Source organism: Triticum urartu, chromosome 6A (assembly GCF_056163025.1).
Source record: "Triticum urartu cultivar PI428250 chromosome 6A, HENAU_Tu73, whole genome shotgun sequence".
NCBI lineage: Eukaryota > Viridiplantae > Streptophyta > Magnoliopsida > Poales > Poaceae > Triticum > Triticum urartu.
In genome coordinates, this window is record NC_141878.1 from 144,687,759 (window position 1) to 144,704,037 (window position 16,279).

Consider the following 16,279-nt stretch of genomic DNA (forward strand, 5'->3'; position numbering starts at 1 on the left):
ACAAAGGCCATGGAGCCTAATCTTGATGGCAGGGGGTGGAGCAACATCTCGACGCGATGGTGACAACATCATGAGTAGGGGCGGAGCGGCTTCCCACCGTGTCGACGACTATCATGTCACACGATGTGGCATCCACAAGTGTAGCCCTGGAGCGACCGCTCCTCTCCCTTTGTGGCCAGTCGAGAGATTGCTTGGTTCTTCGACCTCCTCGCATGGGAAGATGTGGAACCGGGCATATGTCAACCCAAAGGGATAAGAACCGATTCAGCAGGAAGTAATACTCATATTTTTGTGCTTGGTGTAGGACTTTGGACAAGGTGTATTTGTACGCATGTGCAGTGGTTGATAAAACAGTCTTATCTTAGGCATATGGGACGAAATCTAGAGAAGGCAATAAAGAGCAGTTTTAACATGGTCTCTCTTACCTGAATTTTGGGACAGTAATCCTCTGAATTTTCTCTTAGCTGAACTAGTTCGGGGATGTAACTATCATTTGACTTGAATAAAATGTGCCGCAACTACAAAGAAAAGTTGATTCCGTAGCGCGTGGAACAGGACAACAAGCGCGTGCGTGCGTTTTATAGATTTTCCGAACAAGAAACCCACAGAATCATAATTACAGGCCAGGCCCTGCTCAGGCTCCTTCCGTGGGCAAGGCACGTGGATGTCGATCCGGGAAGAGATCAAGAGATATCTTCCATCTGCAGTGACGCAGGCAGGAAGACCCGGAGAGAGCCCCATGCAGATGCAGCCTCAGGGTGACGCGGGTACAGCGGATGCGGCGGCGCCACGGCCCGACGCCATTGATGCGCTCGGACAAAGTCGACCGAGGAGCAAGGCGCGTCGTGCGCATATAGTGGAGTGAAACAGCGAAGGTACCTTGCTTTGATAAAAGCTACCCGGTGACATTAATTCGTCCGGTTAACCGTCCCATCCCGTCCTGCTCCCCCTCTACTTGTACCACTCCCATGCACTGCTTCCATTCCGTAGTTCCACTCCACCTGGTCGAGAGTCGAGACTCGAGAGCGAGTAGCCGAGACCCGTGGATTCTTTCACTCATGGACGCAAAGGCGGAGGCATCCGGCGACGACGCGGTCCCGGAGGCGCCGGAGCAGTCCGTCGTCCTCATCTCCGCCGGCGCCAACCACTCCGTCGCACTGCTCTGTAAGCCGCCACTCCTCTTGCTCTGCGCCGTCAAACCGCCGCCTTGCCTTAAGCTTCTCGTCGGTCTGATGATGGAGCGGGCCGTCGTTTTTCAGCGGGCCAGATGGTGTGCTCCTGGGGCCGGGGCGAGGACGGGCAGCTGGGCCACGGAGACTCCGAGGACCGGCCGGTGCCGACGGTGCTGACCTCCTTCGACGTGCCACGCATTACGTCCGTCGTCTGCGGTGCCGACCACACCGCCGCCTACTCCGACGACGAGATGCAGCTCTACAGCTGGGGATGGTACGCCGCACGCCGCCCCCTCTTCCGGGATCTCTTCTACTTCTACAGTAGTTTCGTACTGTACTGCGTGACGAGGCTGCGATGGGTGCGCGGTGCTGCAGGGGAGACTTCGGGAGGCTGGGGCATGGCAACTCCAGCGATGTGTTCAACCCACAGCCGGTCGTGGCCCTGCAGGGGATGAAGATCAAGCAGATCGCCTGCGGTGACAGCCACTGCCTCGCCGTCACCGTCACCGGACAAGTGCATAGGTAGGTGTCGGTTCCCTCAAAACCTTAATAAGTGGAGTGGTATTATCCTCGAACGCAATAAAGTTCCATCCATGCATCGGTAGCTAGGTAGGTTGACATGCAGTATTGTGCCATGTATTGATGTGTTTCAGCTACTGCCTTGTGCTGCTGCTTAATTTGTTTCAGCTGGGGGCGCAATCAGAACGGCCAACTTGGTCTCGGAAACAATGAAGACTCGCTGCTCCCGCAAAAGATCAAGGCTTTTCAGGCAAGTACTCCCTCCGTTTCATAATTCTTGTCGTGGTTTTAGTTAAAAAATACAAATGAAAGACCTATGTTGGCTGTTATGTACTTTCTTTTTTGACATGACTGCAGTGGCGGCGCCAGGAAATGAAGGCTGGGTATTCATCCAAATTTTTTTTGGCTCCAAATGTAGTATATGAACCAAACAACACAACACTAGCAATATATGAACAAAACAACACTAGCATAACGGCAATAGCAATATTTCAATGTATCAGACGATAACAACATGAATACATAAGTACCTTTTGATTAATAAAGTGATGATATCCTTCTTACAATATATTAAATCCCTTCTTCACAAAAGCATCTCCACCGGGACATCTTGTTTTATCCTTGAACAAATAGCAAACGAAGCAGAAAGCGGCTTCTTTGTCCACACTATACTCAAGCCACTTGTAATCCTTAAACCAAGAAGGAGAAAAGCGATGCTGTAATCCACTTATATCTCTATACTCAAAATTATGATTCTTTGGTTGACATGCCCCCAACTCGATGTATCTCCTTCTAACTTTATCCTGGTCATTGACATTGTACCTAGAGATGGAGATCTGTTTCCCAGGATCATACTCAAGTGCTTCCAAATCTACTTCAAATTGAACTTCATCATTTGCTTCATCATCTTCTACAATTGGGGTTGGGGAGCCAGCTGCACTCTCAGGTTCTGGGTGGCCATCATCAGGTTCATGTGCTTGCACAAGTGCCAGTTGTAGATTGCTCTCAATAGTAGGAGGAATGATACTACTGTTCTCAACTTCAACATCAGGAGGATTTGGTGTAGATGTCGAAGTTCTTTTATTTGCATTGGAAGCTCTTTCCCACAATGCAACAATACTAACACCCTTCTTCTTCTTTTTCTGTGATACAAGATCAGAAAAAATACATCAACAATCTAGTAATCTACTAAGTTGGTCGTGTAGCAAACTAGTGTTCGGATCGTTCTAAACAAATAAATATGAATGCATTTTACAGCACAAGCAATTTGTCCTGACACAGAAAAATCATTCTACAACATCATGAATAGCAGAGGAGTTGTACCGAATTATTCAACCAATAATATGTTCGCGCACTCAGTAGGCAGTAGCAGAGTGATGTGCATATTTGACAGCAACACAAGCAGCAATTTGTCCCCAAAACTTTAACCCGGAATACCCACCTTAGGCAGTAGCTCGTTGCATTCAAATCCAGCACTAGCAGCAATTTGTCCAATTTGACTGCACTACCAATCCACCTACAGATAATAGAACTAGGAATTAGGAATTGGGAGCATGTGATTTGACTAGGAACTGGGAATTAGGAATTGGGAACTAGGACAAATCCAGCACTAGCTCGCTCTGTGATGCTCCAGGCGCTGCTACAATTTGACCAGGCGCTGCCGCATAAGCCCATAGGAATTAGAACTAGGAGAAGAGGAGAATAGAACCTGGTCCGCTGCCGGCCTGCCGCTGGTCGCCCGTTCAGCGGCTCCGCTTGCCGCTACTTGCAATCAGTACTGGCCGTCGCCGCTGGCCGCTACTCGCCGCCGCCACCGCCGCTGGCCGCAGTCGCTAGGTTAGGTTGGGGACTTGAGGAACGGCCGAGTGGGGGTTGGATCGAGTGAACGGGATGAGTGTAGCCGGTATCCTGTGTGGGCTATGGGCTGTGGGCCGTTAAATAAGACATGTATTAATTTTTTGGGACCAAATCTTAGGTATTTATATGAATACACGTGAATACCTCTGGCGCCGCCGATGCATGACTGCTGTTGGGTACTTAGAGCAGGTAGCAAAGAACAAGTCTGTGAAGCCTGTGGAGTGTTTGTTTATTGAGTCCCGCTTTCGGTACAACCCCTTCACTAATAAACCTGTAAAGAACAATATGAACCTTTCACAACGTATACGCCATGCGGAGACAATTTTTTTTTTAGAAACTCCATACGGAGACACCATGTACGAGGCTCTTCAGTTCTCGTGCGCTTGGGCCAGCCCATTAAGTCACATCCATCCGTTTTATATAGAAAAAATACTATGAAGAGGGGGGGGGGGGGGGGGGGGGGGGTTATGTACAAAAAATAATGCAAAAAGGGGACATCACGAGGACTCAAACTCAGGACTTCGCACTATTGGAGCAAACTGCTTGCCACTCAACCCAGCAACTGCTTGTGTTTTGATATAGCGCGAATTTTATAGGAACACACAATAGTGTTCATATACAAAAACATGTCTGAAAAAATTGAAAATTTTATTGAAAAAAAGGTGAACAATTTGGAAATGTCAAATATTTTTTAGTAAAAAACAAATAATTTATGAAACTCCAAACTTCCTTGAAATTATAAACAATTTCCGAAATTACAAAATATTTCTCAAAAAATGTGAAGTAATTTTGGGATGAGCATTTTAAAAAAAATATTAAAAAATTAATAATCCTAAACGGTTAATAAAAATTCAAACAAATTTGATAATTACAAACCTTTTTAATAACACGAAAAAAGTATTAAAAACATGAACATTTTTATAAACTCCGACACAAATTTGAAAAGGCAAACCTTTTTGGGTATGTGAAGAATTTTTTTAAGCGGAAATATTTTTCGAAATCCCAATTTTTTTTAAATTTGTGCACAAAAGTTGAACATAAGAATGATTTTTGAACTTCTGACTTTTATTGAAAAGTGCGGACATTTGTTATATTCCCAAACTTTTTTGAAATATGAACAAAATTTGAAAACATGAACAAGTTTTTGAAATTTCAATAAAAAAATTATAACATGAACAATTTTTGAATTTCCAAACATTTTTCAAAACGGTGAACAATTTTTTCAAAATGCAAATAGTTTTATTTACAAATTCCCAACATGCGCGGGACGGGAGTGATACTATCACCTAGTTGGGCCAAGGCCTAAGCGTTTGAATTTTTCTATATTTTTGTTATTCTTCTCTCCTTTCGTTAACTCATTTTCTCCATTTAAACTTTATTCTTCTTTTTTGAAACCAGTCATATTGTTTGGACCACCAAAATAACAGTTTTAAGGAAATGTTTCAAATTATAGTTTAAAATTATGATTGTTGTCAAACATTTATTAAATGATTTTATTTACTGCTTTCAATTTTATCCTTTTGTATTTATTAGTTATGTTAAAAACTTAAAATAACAGTTATAAGTACATGTTTAAATTATGATTTTAAATACTTTTTTCCTACAAACCTGGTATGTTGCCTACCATTAGCATGCCCACCCATTGGCAAAAGTTGTGGTCATTTCAAGAATGTCCCAAAAAAACACCATGCTCGATGTAGGGTGTCCGGGCAGGGCAGAATGCTCTGTTTGAGAGCACGTTGTTTCTCGACATCTGCAAATGACCTCAATTTTTTACATTACCTTGTATGACCAATTCATGGCACCATGCTAAGTTGTTTTGGTTTTCGGCAAATTTTGCATTTGTACAGTTTTCTCAATCAGAAGAGGCAGACAAATGACTATATGTGTCGCAACTTGCATATAGTGTCGGAGATCATTCAAACCTTGCGTGTATGCATATCATGAGCATGCCCACATGGTAGCAAAAGTTGGGGTCATTTTAAGAATGTCCAAAACCAGACCATGTTCAACAGAGGGTGTTCAGGTAGTCCAAAAGGCTCTGTTTGAGAGCATGTTATTTCTCGACATCCTTGAATTGACCTCAATTTTTTATAGTCATATATCACCAATTCAAGTCGTCATGCCAAGTGGTTTGTGTTTTCGACAAGTTTTGCATTTTCTGGAGTTTTCTCGGTGAAAAAACCCCGATAAATTGTCTGATGTGACGCAACTTGCATATGGTGTCAGGATTCGTTCAATCCGTCATGGCATGTATGCCTACCATGGCCATGCCCACCTGAGAGAAAAAGTTAGGGTTATTTCATGCACGTCCGAAAATAAACATGTTCAACGGAGGGGGTTCGGATATGCTAGGAGGGCCCGTTTGGGAGTGGGTTTCTTTTGGCATCCGTCAAATGGCCCCTTTTTCATGAGCTTATATGACCAATTAAAGTCACCATGTCAAGTTGTTTTAGTTTTCGAGAAATCTTACATTTTCTGGAGTTTTCTAGGTAAAAAATGGTCGATAAATAGCTAGACATGACGGAACCTGCATACAGTGTCAGAATTCGTTTAAACCTGTCATGGATGACAACCATGGGCATGCCCACCTACTGGCAAAATTTGGGATCATTTGAAATTTTTCCAAAACTAGACCATGTTCAACTAAGGATGTCCGGGTAGGCCAGGAGGCTCCGTTTGAGAGCGCATTGTTTCTCGAGATCATTGAATTGGCCCCGAATTCTTTTCATAGTCGTGTATCACCAATTCAAGGCACCATGCTAAGTTGTTTGAGTTCTCGACAAGTTTGCATTTTCTAAAGTTTTCTCGCTGAAAAAAGCCCAATAAATGGTCAGACGTGATACAACTTGCATACGGTGTCAGAATTCGTTCAAATTTGGCATAGATGCCTCCATGGGAATGTCAACTTGCTTGAAAAAGTTGGATTTTTTCATGCATGTCCAAAAATAGACCATGTTCAACGGAGGGTGTTTGGGTAGGCTAGAAGGGGGGAAAGTATCTAGTGCTCCCAGGCCTAGGGTGCTCCCAGTGCTCCGATGCGAAAAACATTTTTTAAAATGTTCAAAAAATTCTGAAAAAAATGCAGCACATCGACGGAACATCGATGTCTCTTGTCAAAAAAAATTCAAATCAGAATTCGAAACATTGCTCGAGATACAAAAATGACAAATTTGACATCAATGTGATAATGGGCCAAAACTAAAGCCCAACTTATGTTATGTACAAACATTTGTCATTTTTGTATCTCAAGCAATGTTTCGAATTTTGATTTGAAATTTTGTGACAAGAGACATCAATGTGCTGCATCTTTTTCAGAATTTTTTGAACATTTTAAAAATGTTTTTCGGACATTTGGAGCACCGGGAGCACCCCAAGCCTGGGAGCACTAGATACTTTCCCGCTAGGAGGGTCCGTCCGTGAGCATGTAGTTTTTCCTAATTTGAATAATTATGTTATTTGCAATTTCCTTCATTATAAATCAACCTGAACATTTTCTTATGTCCTAAACCATTTATTGATTTTTTTTCAACAATTTTTAAATTTAAAATTATCAACAAAAGTTTCAAAAACTCGAACACTTTTTCCAAAATTGTTAAAAAAATCCTAACAATAGCTGAAAATTCTGGACAAAATAGTAAAACATATACTTTAAAAAACATTACCAACTTTGTTTGAAAAGCATACATTTCTTAAATTTGTGAACAAACGATTCAAAAAAGGGGAATTTTTTTGAAAATTCTTGAATACTTTCAAAAAAATTAAACAATATTTGAAAGCAAGAAAGTTTTTGGGTATTCCAGACAATATTTCAATTTTTCAAATCGATTTCAATAATTAATAAATTTCAAAAAGGAGAAAAATAATTAACAAAATAATAAAAGAAAAGGGAAACAACTAAGAAAAGGTTAAGTCTTGGCCCAGCTAGGCAACGGCATCGCTCCCGCTAGGCGCCTGATGGGCTGACCCAAGCATTCGGGGTTTGAAAAAGTTCACTGATTTTGAAAAAAATATTCTCAAATTTGATACATTCTGCAGATTAAAAAATCACTATAAAAAGTTTAACGATTTTGAAAATAAAGTTCCTGAATTCGATGTTTTAATCAGATTTGGAAATAAGTTCAGGAATTTGAAAAAAGTTCACGTGCTTCGATAAAAAGTTCGTAAAAGTTGATAAGAGATTGTGGATTTGAAAAACTTTCATGCTTTTGAAACAAAGTTCATACATTAAAAAGTTCAGAAATTTTAGAAAATGTTCATGACTTCGAAAGGTTGATGAATTTAAGAAAATTCACGATTGTAAAATAAAGTTCATGAATTTTTGAAAAGGAAAAGTGAAATGAAAAAAAAGGAAGAGAAAAGGAAAATAACAAAAAAATCCGCTCGAAACAATAACCAAGAATACAAAAGAAAAACCAAACAAGAAAGTTGTGTGTGTCTTTAGCATTAGTTTGAAGAAGAAAAAAAGTAAATTAGGTATGTCAGGTCAGTTGTCTGACTTGGTTAGTACAATTGCACTTAATCAGGAGGTCAAGAGTTGGAATCACGTGGCAAGACCATTTTTTTAGGTTTAACAAAAAAGAAAAGGAGTAAATGAGCCAGGCCCGAAGACCACCCTACACTTTACTATGAAGAGATGTCCTTCGTTGGTTTGTTTACGAGAGGCATTTTGAAGCAGAAGTTTTTTTTTGCATAGATTATTTATTTTTGAATATCATACTTGCATGGGTCAGTATGTCTGGATTCTACTTGAGTAGAAGTATATCTTATAGCTATCCAGTATACAATGTGGTAACTAGTTTTGCTTTTATACATACTTTTTTTATGATAATATAAAATATCATAGAACAATTGTTCTACAGTTTTGGCTAAAAAAAGTATACAATGTGGTAGTGAGGACTGTCGTTTTGGAGCCTGGGCTCATCTACACGCCTCCATGAACAGTAAAAAGATAGCAAAAATATTTTTTAAAAATTGTTATCTTTTGACATCCAAGCTGCTCGTGCGCTAGGAGCGTGCAGATTTCCATAGCGAAAAAATGTTCAAGGAGATGTAGACGATTTTTTTTGGCTCTCAATAAAACTTAGAAAATAGACACCCTGAAGGCCCAATTTTGTTTTTAGTGTGTAGAGCTCCTCGATTATCATTTCACCATGACAATTTGCATGCTTTTTGTGCGGAAAAACTTCGAATCTATTCATCTTCAATCATGACAGTACAATGAACATCATAAATAAAAGTTACATCCAGATCATGACAATTTGCATGCTCCTAGCGCACTCGGGCATCGGGTGCCAAACAATTTCAGTTTTTTTTTCTTGCTATTTTTTTCTGTTTATTTGGAACAAATGAGTGTCGGCTCATCTGTGGATTACCTTTATGGAAGTTTGCTTTACATACTAACAAAAAGGAGAGCAAAATCATGCTCCTGGCTTGTACACCAAACCCTGCACCGCCACCGAGACTGACAGAAGAATGTGTGCAGGGTGTCTGCATAAAAATGATCGCTGCTGGCGCCGAGCATACTACGGCCATAACTGAAGATGGCCATCTCTACGGATGGGGCTGGGGTCGGTACGGCAACCTAGGTCTCAGCGACCGCGACGACCGATTAGTCCCGGAAAAGGTTTCTTCCGTTGAGGTGGGTAATCTTTTGCGGAATCTTCTCCCGATACTGTGCTGATTCAACTGTTTACTGTAAGTTTCTGCGTTCTGAACAAGTGCTCGTGCCTGTCTCTAATCTCGCAGGGAGAAAAGATGGTGCTCGTTGCATGTGGGTGGCGCCACTCGGTCAGTGTGTCGTCGTCTGGTGGCCTGTACACGTACGGGTGGAGCAAGTATGGCCAGCTAGGCCATGGTGATTTCGAAGACCATCTGGTTCCACGCAAGCTCGAGGCCCTCAAGGACGTTTCCATTTCTCAGGTACTAAATCTAAGCGCAACTCTAATCTCCCGCGAAGAAAAATGGACAACTCTAACCGATCAAAAAAGAAATCTTAACTCCCCAAAACTGCCGTTTGTGCGAGTTAACATACTCTAACCAATCCCAATGTATTTTCCGAAATGATAAGTGTCACACGTGTGACAAGTAGTAACACCGTCCTAACATTTTTACAACTGAAATTGCCATAAAAATAAAAAAAATAGAATTTGCCATCAAACAGAAAGTTGTTATGCTTCACAACTAAAATTGTTATCCTTGAGTAACTAAACTTGCCATAAAAAAACGTCAGGGCGAAATTGCTTCGTGCCACACGTGTGGCACTTATCAGGATCCTATATTTTTAAATCCTAGAAAAATTTTGTGTCGAGCAAAAAAAGTCTCCTCCTACCTAATTTGGGAAATTCAGGCGGGGGGACTATTCTAGTTCAAATCGCAACCGCTCGCCCCTCCCCCTCAAGGCCTTTACTGTCCCCGCCCTTTCAGAGAGTTCGCCGGCGTCGAAGCCTCCATGCGAGGCAGCCTCCTTCCACCAAGTCATCCCATCGTCTAGATGACTATGGCAACAACCAAGCTCGACCACAAGCTCATTCGGCAACCAAGCTCGAGCACTGCCACCTACTGAAGCCGTCATTAGCGAGCTCTCAGCCCATGCCCGGGAGAACCAGCAAAGCCCTCTCACACAACCGCCCCGTGCTAACCCCCCTCCCCCCCCCCCCCCACCGTGCGCGCGACGACTTGCCCAACTTGGTGCACCTACTCTAATCTTCTTCTATTTTCCCCTTTTATGCCACAATTTCTAAACGAGTAGGGCATATTGGTAGATGAGCATCAATGTTCATGATTTCTTTGATGAATCATCGTCTGAGGAGGAGGAAGATGATGAAGATTTCATAATGGACTTGCTGATGATAATGCATGAAGAAGGATCAAAGCATGTCTTCGGCGAGGCTGTAGGTACATTTGGCGCAATAGGATAGATGATCATGCCAAGATGATGACCGATTACTTCGTCGATAGTGCGGTGTAGCCAGATTACCTATTCAGGCGATGCCTCAAAATGTCGAGGGGGCTCTTTCTACCCATTTGCTATGCAATCAAAATGCATGATCCTTGGTTCACTCAAAGGAGGTGAAGGTTAATAGGCGACTAACCATTTTTATTCTCTTTTCCAAAATTAAGGGATACAACAATAATATAGTTTATCTAGATATACAACTAGATGGACAACCTATACGCCAAGCTCACAAAAAACAGCAAGCTAGAAAAATACACAATAAAGCTAGTTTGCAACAAGTAAAGGAAAGAAGTAACCGCAAGTGACGTGATGATGTAGTTCCCGGAGTTCCCTCCTTTGGGGGAGGTCTGTCTCTGTTGGAGAGGTGTGGCGGCATGAAACTCACCGAGCGTCACAATGACTCGCCTTATTCTATCCGTGCCCTCGCACAATGCAACGTGCCATGATTCCACTATTCGATGCCCTTGGAGGCGGCAACCGGAACCTTCACAAACAGGGTTGAGGCGATCTCCACAACTTAATTGGAGGATCCAAACAACACCATGAAGCTTTACCACAATGGATTTGAGCTCCGAGGTGACCTCTTCCGTCTAGGGTGCCCAAACACCCAAGAGTAACAAGATCCATAAGGGATAGTAGGGGGAATAAAATTTCCTTTGGTGTAAGTGTAGATCTATGTCTTCTTTCCCAAATCCTAGAAGGTCAACAAGTTTGTTTGGCTAGGGAGAGAGATCGAGCAAGATAAAGTTTTGGGCATCAAAGGAGGAGAGAGAGAGAGAGAGAGAGAGAGAGAGAGAGAGAGATGAAAGAGGTAGGTCAGAAGGAGGAAGAAGATCCCCTTTATATAGCTCCCCCCAATCCAACCGTTATGCTAGAAATTACACTAAGGGGTACTATCGCTAACCTGAGAGCAGTACTACCGTGACCCCCGTTGAGCTACACTTCAAAGGTTGAGCGGTATAACTGCTTCGGGGTACGGTAGTACCAGCTAAAATGAACTAGCTAGTAGGCCTAGCACTTGGTCTGGTAGTGCTGCCCCAACAGCGTAGCGGTACTACTGGCCTTGTGCACGGTACTACATGCCTATGGGTGGCCAGAAGCAATACTGCTCCCATGAAGGGAGCGGTACTATTGCTCACTACCCCGGTACTACCGGGTAGTGAAAACCTGAACCGACAGTTTAGAATGGAGAACTCCTTGAATGTCGGGAAGGGAATGTGGGTGCAAATTTGGTTTTGTGCACGTGTTTGATTTCACCCATACCTTCCGACGTGGCCCTCTCTTAATAGTATGGTTTTCCTACGACCCAAAGAAAATAAATCGCCGGAACACGTTCTTCAATCTTTTTTCTTTCAGAGGGAAACCTAACCTTCTTGGGCCACTTCCAAATATATTTGTGTAGCTCAAGCACACGATTAGACTGCTTTTTTTGCCTTCAACACCAAAATCACTTAGGGAGGGAAATGCACTCTCAGGAGGGATGCTACTGGAACTACAAATGAGCTCATAAAGCACAAGTGGCAACTTGCGTGGGATGAATAACAATGTAATATATCATCGTACGGTCCATTTCTTGATTTTTTTTACTATATGATTCATTCTTGGATGACGTGTTGTGTTGGAATATCGTTGAAATATATGAATGATTTACATGAAGTTCTGAATTAATAAGTTGCCAAAAAGTGGGTGAAATGGACTTTAAGTTAGAAAAAGGAAGTGAGAACTAGTGAAATAAAAGTTATAGGGATTTAAGTTTTGGGGGTCAATTAGAATGTCACCCAAAAATACGAGAGTTTTTTAGGGTTAGGTTTTTGAAGCGTGCTTTTGTGAATCAAATTTTGAGGATCGACTAGAGTTTCCCTTATACAACATACTAACCTTCCATAATGGTTTTTACTAGGGTCCACTTGCTAGAACTTGGGGAAATGGTTTCCAAAGGGTTCAATTTTTTTTTTTGAAAAGTTCCAGGGCCTGTTAGATTCACAAGGTTTCAAAACACGGGATTAGGAAATACCCTTGAATAGGATAGGATTGCATGTGGAAAGCAGAGGACCGTGAAAACACATAATTCTATAAAAGCGGGTGTTTGATTTGTAGGAATAGGAAAAACACAGGGATCCTAAAAATTATGGTTAAAATAAGGTTCATATTCAAAGGTAAGATGGATTTAATATTGTTCTACTTATGGAATTTGTCTTGTTCTTTGTGGACATGCATGTAAAAAAGAGGCTTAAGTGGATTGGAATTTATTTGTTTTTCCTACGGAACTCAACCCAAAGGAGAAATTCCTACGTTTTCCCAATGGTCCATTCCTTTGAATCAAATGCATGAATAGTATCACCATATGAATTTTATTTATTTATTTATTAAGACATGATCTGGTGGTGTAGATTGCAGGTGGGTGGAGGCATACAATGGCTGTCGCTTCAGATGGGAAACTCTACGGATGGGGGTGGAACAAGGTGATTAGTCATATACTTGTATTTTTCTTCATATAATATATGGTTCCCTTATCTGCATTAATTTTGCTTTCATTGCATCATTTCTTATGTATGAACATCAAATTCATTTGGTCATTGCATATGATGTTCATCATTCTATTCTATGAGCACACACCTCTATTAATGTATAATGTGATTCATAGAACATAGAGAAATGAAAGTTGAGGACTTGGTCTCCTTATTATGCATCTTTATAAGTTATCACCTTTTTGGAAATTCATCTATTATTGTTTTGCCTTGACATAACCAACCCACCGCTTCAGCTTGCTACCAAACACAACTGCCAACACACATAAGCATGTTCGATAAGGAAAACCCACTGAAAGCGTGAGCTTATGCTATATGCCATTGCTAGCAGCCTGTATCCAATTCATTATCTGATGCTGGTCTTGTTTTGGGTACCGATTTAGCTTGAAAAATTACACCTGTACAGTGAAACAAAACCATTCTGGTTACATCTTGTTGTCACTTCTCTTCTTCTTGCCCTGACCCGTATTTTCAAAATGTAGTTTGGCCAAGTTGGTGTTGGAGATGATGTGGATCACTGTTCCCCAGTAGAGGTGAATTTTCCGGATGAACAGGTGCGTCAAGTATTTTTTGCACAATCGTTTTCTCATAAAAATTAACTAAAGGATATGGTTGTGGCTTGGGGCTGCAACGTTTATGATTTGTTTCATTAAATCATGTGACGATGCATTCCACATTCGATGCTATGATCTAGTTTTGTTCTTTAGTCTCATTTACATATGGGTATGTGGATTGCAGAAAATTGCACAGGTTGCCTGCGGATGGAGGCATACTCTTGCCCTGACAGAAAACAAGAATGTTTTCTCATGGGGCAGGGGTGCCAGTGGACAGCTTGGTCATGGTGAAATAATCGACAGGTAAACACTTATCAAGTACATGCCAATCAATTCTTTTTCTTATATAATATAATGTACGATAAATGAATCGACAAAACGATTGCACCTTGTGAAGGAACACACCCAAGATGATCGATGCCCTGAGCCTGGACGGGACTGCTTGCAAGCAGCTGGAGTCATCAAACGCTGTTCCAATGACAGGTTTGCATTTACATTTATTTTAGACAAAGGTTTGCATTTACAATTTTTTTTCGAAAAAAAAATAGTCATCAAACTCTGCTGGAAGGTCTGTGCACATGCATTTCCTGATGTTCAGTTTACGACATGTCTTCATATTTTCAGCTAAAGTCTGGGTCCCTCCTTCGAAGCGATTCGCCATCGTCCCTGAGGAGAATGTGAGCAAGCGGCTTTAAGAGAATATTGTCATGTGGATCGTCTGCTATTGTAGCACCGTCACTGATACGCCACTTCACATTTTCTGTTTCTAGGTCAGTAAACCAGGCAATGGAACCGACAAGCACGCGCCTGAAGGCGATGCCAAGAGGATGCGCGTCTGAGCATATGTCCTTCTTCCACCTTCCTTGGCCACCTATCAGTAATTCAGTATACAAATAAGCTTACTTGCTTGGACAACTTTCTCCTTCACCATCTAATAGTATACATGGTGCCCAGTTTTAGTGCATTGTCTTCATCCTGAAGTAATGATGTATTTAATGATGTGCTATAGACTCTAGCGGTTTCAAAAGGTATTGACCAAGGTGGGCAGCCGCTTGTTAAATTTTCAGTTAGAGGGAACTCCCGGTACTAGTAATTTGTCAAGAGCGTAATAAAATAATCAGTTTTGTTAATTCTCACATAACTCAGAATTAACAAAGTCTAAATCATTCGTGGTTGTTATATTCAGAGCAACTAATTGAGGGGTATCCTGTGCGGGAGCCTCTCAAGGGTCGCTCCCTTTGAATTTTATTTTATTTTTATTTTTCTGTACGCGTTTTTAGGTTTTAAATGATTTTGTTTTTGTTTTTTCAGCCTTTCGGTTTTGCTCGGTTTTCCCTAAGTTTTGGACGAATTGTTTTTGCGTGAAAAATATGTTTTTTTCTCCCGCGAGAGGCACATATTTACTTCCACGAGTGTGCCTCTCGAAAAAAATGAAAAAATGTGGTTTTTTTCGTAAGAGGCACAGATTTGTCTCTCGGAAAAAGAAACGACATGTTTTTTCTTTCATGAGAGGCGTAGATTTGCTTCTCGTGGAGGTACAATTTTGCTTCTGCAAGCTGTGCCTCTCGAAAAAGGAAAAAACATATTATTTTTCTTCCGCGAGAGGCACAAATTTGCATCTTGTGGAGACACAACTTTGCTTTTGCGAGAGGCATAAATCGGTTTTTTTTTTCTTCCATGAGAGGCACAGATTTGCTTCTTATGGAGGCACAGTTTTGCTTTCACGAGAGGCACAATTATGGCTCCCGAAAAAGCAAAAAACATGTTTTTTTTTCTCTCATGAGAAGAGGATGTGTCTGAGCATATGTTCTTCTACCACCCTGCTTGGACACCTATGAGTATACAATAAGCTAGCTTGGTCAGCTTTCTCATTCACCATCTACTAATTTTAGTGTGTTGCCTTCATCTTTAAAGTGGGCAGTTGCTTGTTAATTTTTCAGTTAGAGAGGGAACTCTTAAAACTTTTGATATATCTATAGCGTAATAAAATAATAGAAATCTTGTAGAGTTGATGTTTGGTAGAAGTGGTTTTAGCACGGAATGCCCCTCGTGCATCTGATTTAGTGCACGAATTTTAAAGTAGTGACACATGCCAATCCCCATGGGCACACTGCTCCCTCCCGTGCACCCTTCTTGGGGAATGACCCCATGTAGCATGTCATCTGTCCATGTAGCAAGAGCTACTCTAGCAGAGTCATTATATCGTCCCCATCGCCATAATAACCGCTATGATGACGATTTTGATCCCAAAAATTACTCTAGCAGAGTCACCATGCCTGACAAGATTACCATAATTTATGTAGTGCCCTCCATATATGACCTCCTAACCTCCATATATGGCAACTTTGGGCTGAATTTTTGAGCGCGCTTCATATGACAGTTGCATCTAAAGCGCATGTGGCGCGAAAACTTCAGGTAACCTCCACCTCATGTGGGATTACAGAGGTTTGGGGAAAATGATGTCCCATTGACAAGTGGGTCTCATGATTATGAATGCAGTAAACATGAAGCTCTGAGTTTGTGCGTCGCCTCCCTAGCCTCCATATCCGTATGGGCGCACTTCATATGGCGGATGACAATCACAAATATGGCGACTCTGCTAGAGTTGCTCTAAGCATGCAGTTGCTGAAAATTAGGTATGAGAACTTATCAGCATAGCATGGCAAATTGTCCTGTTGTAGCATGGTAAAT

At 41.6% G+C, this 16,279-nt stretch overlaps 1 protein-coding gene across 1 annotated transcript; it reads left to right on the forward strand.

The window, feature by feature from the left end:
* Positions 1-802: 802 nt before the first annotated feature.
* On the forward strand, positions 803-14,754 carry LOC125517230 (ultraviolet-B receptor UVR8). The gene is made up of 12 exons (XM_048682412.2): positions 803-1,164; positions 1,260-1,446; positions 1,548-1,694; positions 1,860-1,941; positions 9,034-9,189; positions 9,297-9,470; positions 12,897-12,968; positions 13,517-13,588; positions 13,773-13,891; positions 13,986-14,071; positions 14,213-14,265; positions 14,359-14,754. Exons 1-12 carry the CDS (start codon positions 969-971, stop codon positions 14,425-14,427), a joined length of 1,413 nt encoding a protein of 470 aa, XP_048538369.2. The 5' UTR covers positions 803-968; the 3' UTR covers positions 14,428-14,754.
* The last annotated feature ends 1,525 nt before the right edge of the window (positions 14,755-16,279 follow it).

What these genes read in the sequence shown, in the direction of transcription:
- LOC125517230 (XM_048682412.2), top strand. Translation starts at nt 969, where the DNA reads ATGCACTGCTTCCATTCCGTAGTTCCACTCCACCTGGTCGAGAGTCGA. An exon ending in GTCACCGGACAAGTGCATAG is followed by an intron (nt 1,695 to 1,859) that starts GTAGGTGTCGGT and finishes AATTTGTTTCAG; the next exon opens with CTGGGGGCGCAATCAGAACG. An exon ending in AAAAGGTTTCTTCCGTTGAG is followed by an intron (nt 9,190 to 9,296) that starts GTGGGTAATCTT and finishes CTAATCTCGCAG; the next exon opens with GGAGAAAAGATGGTGCTCGT.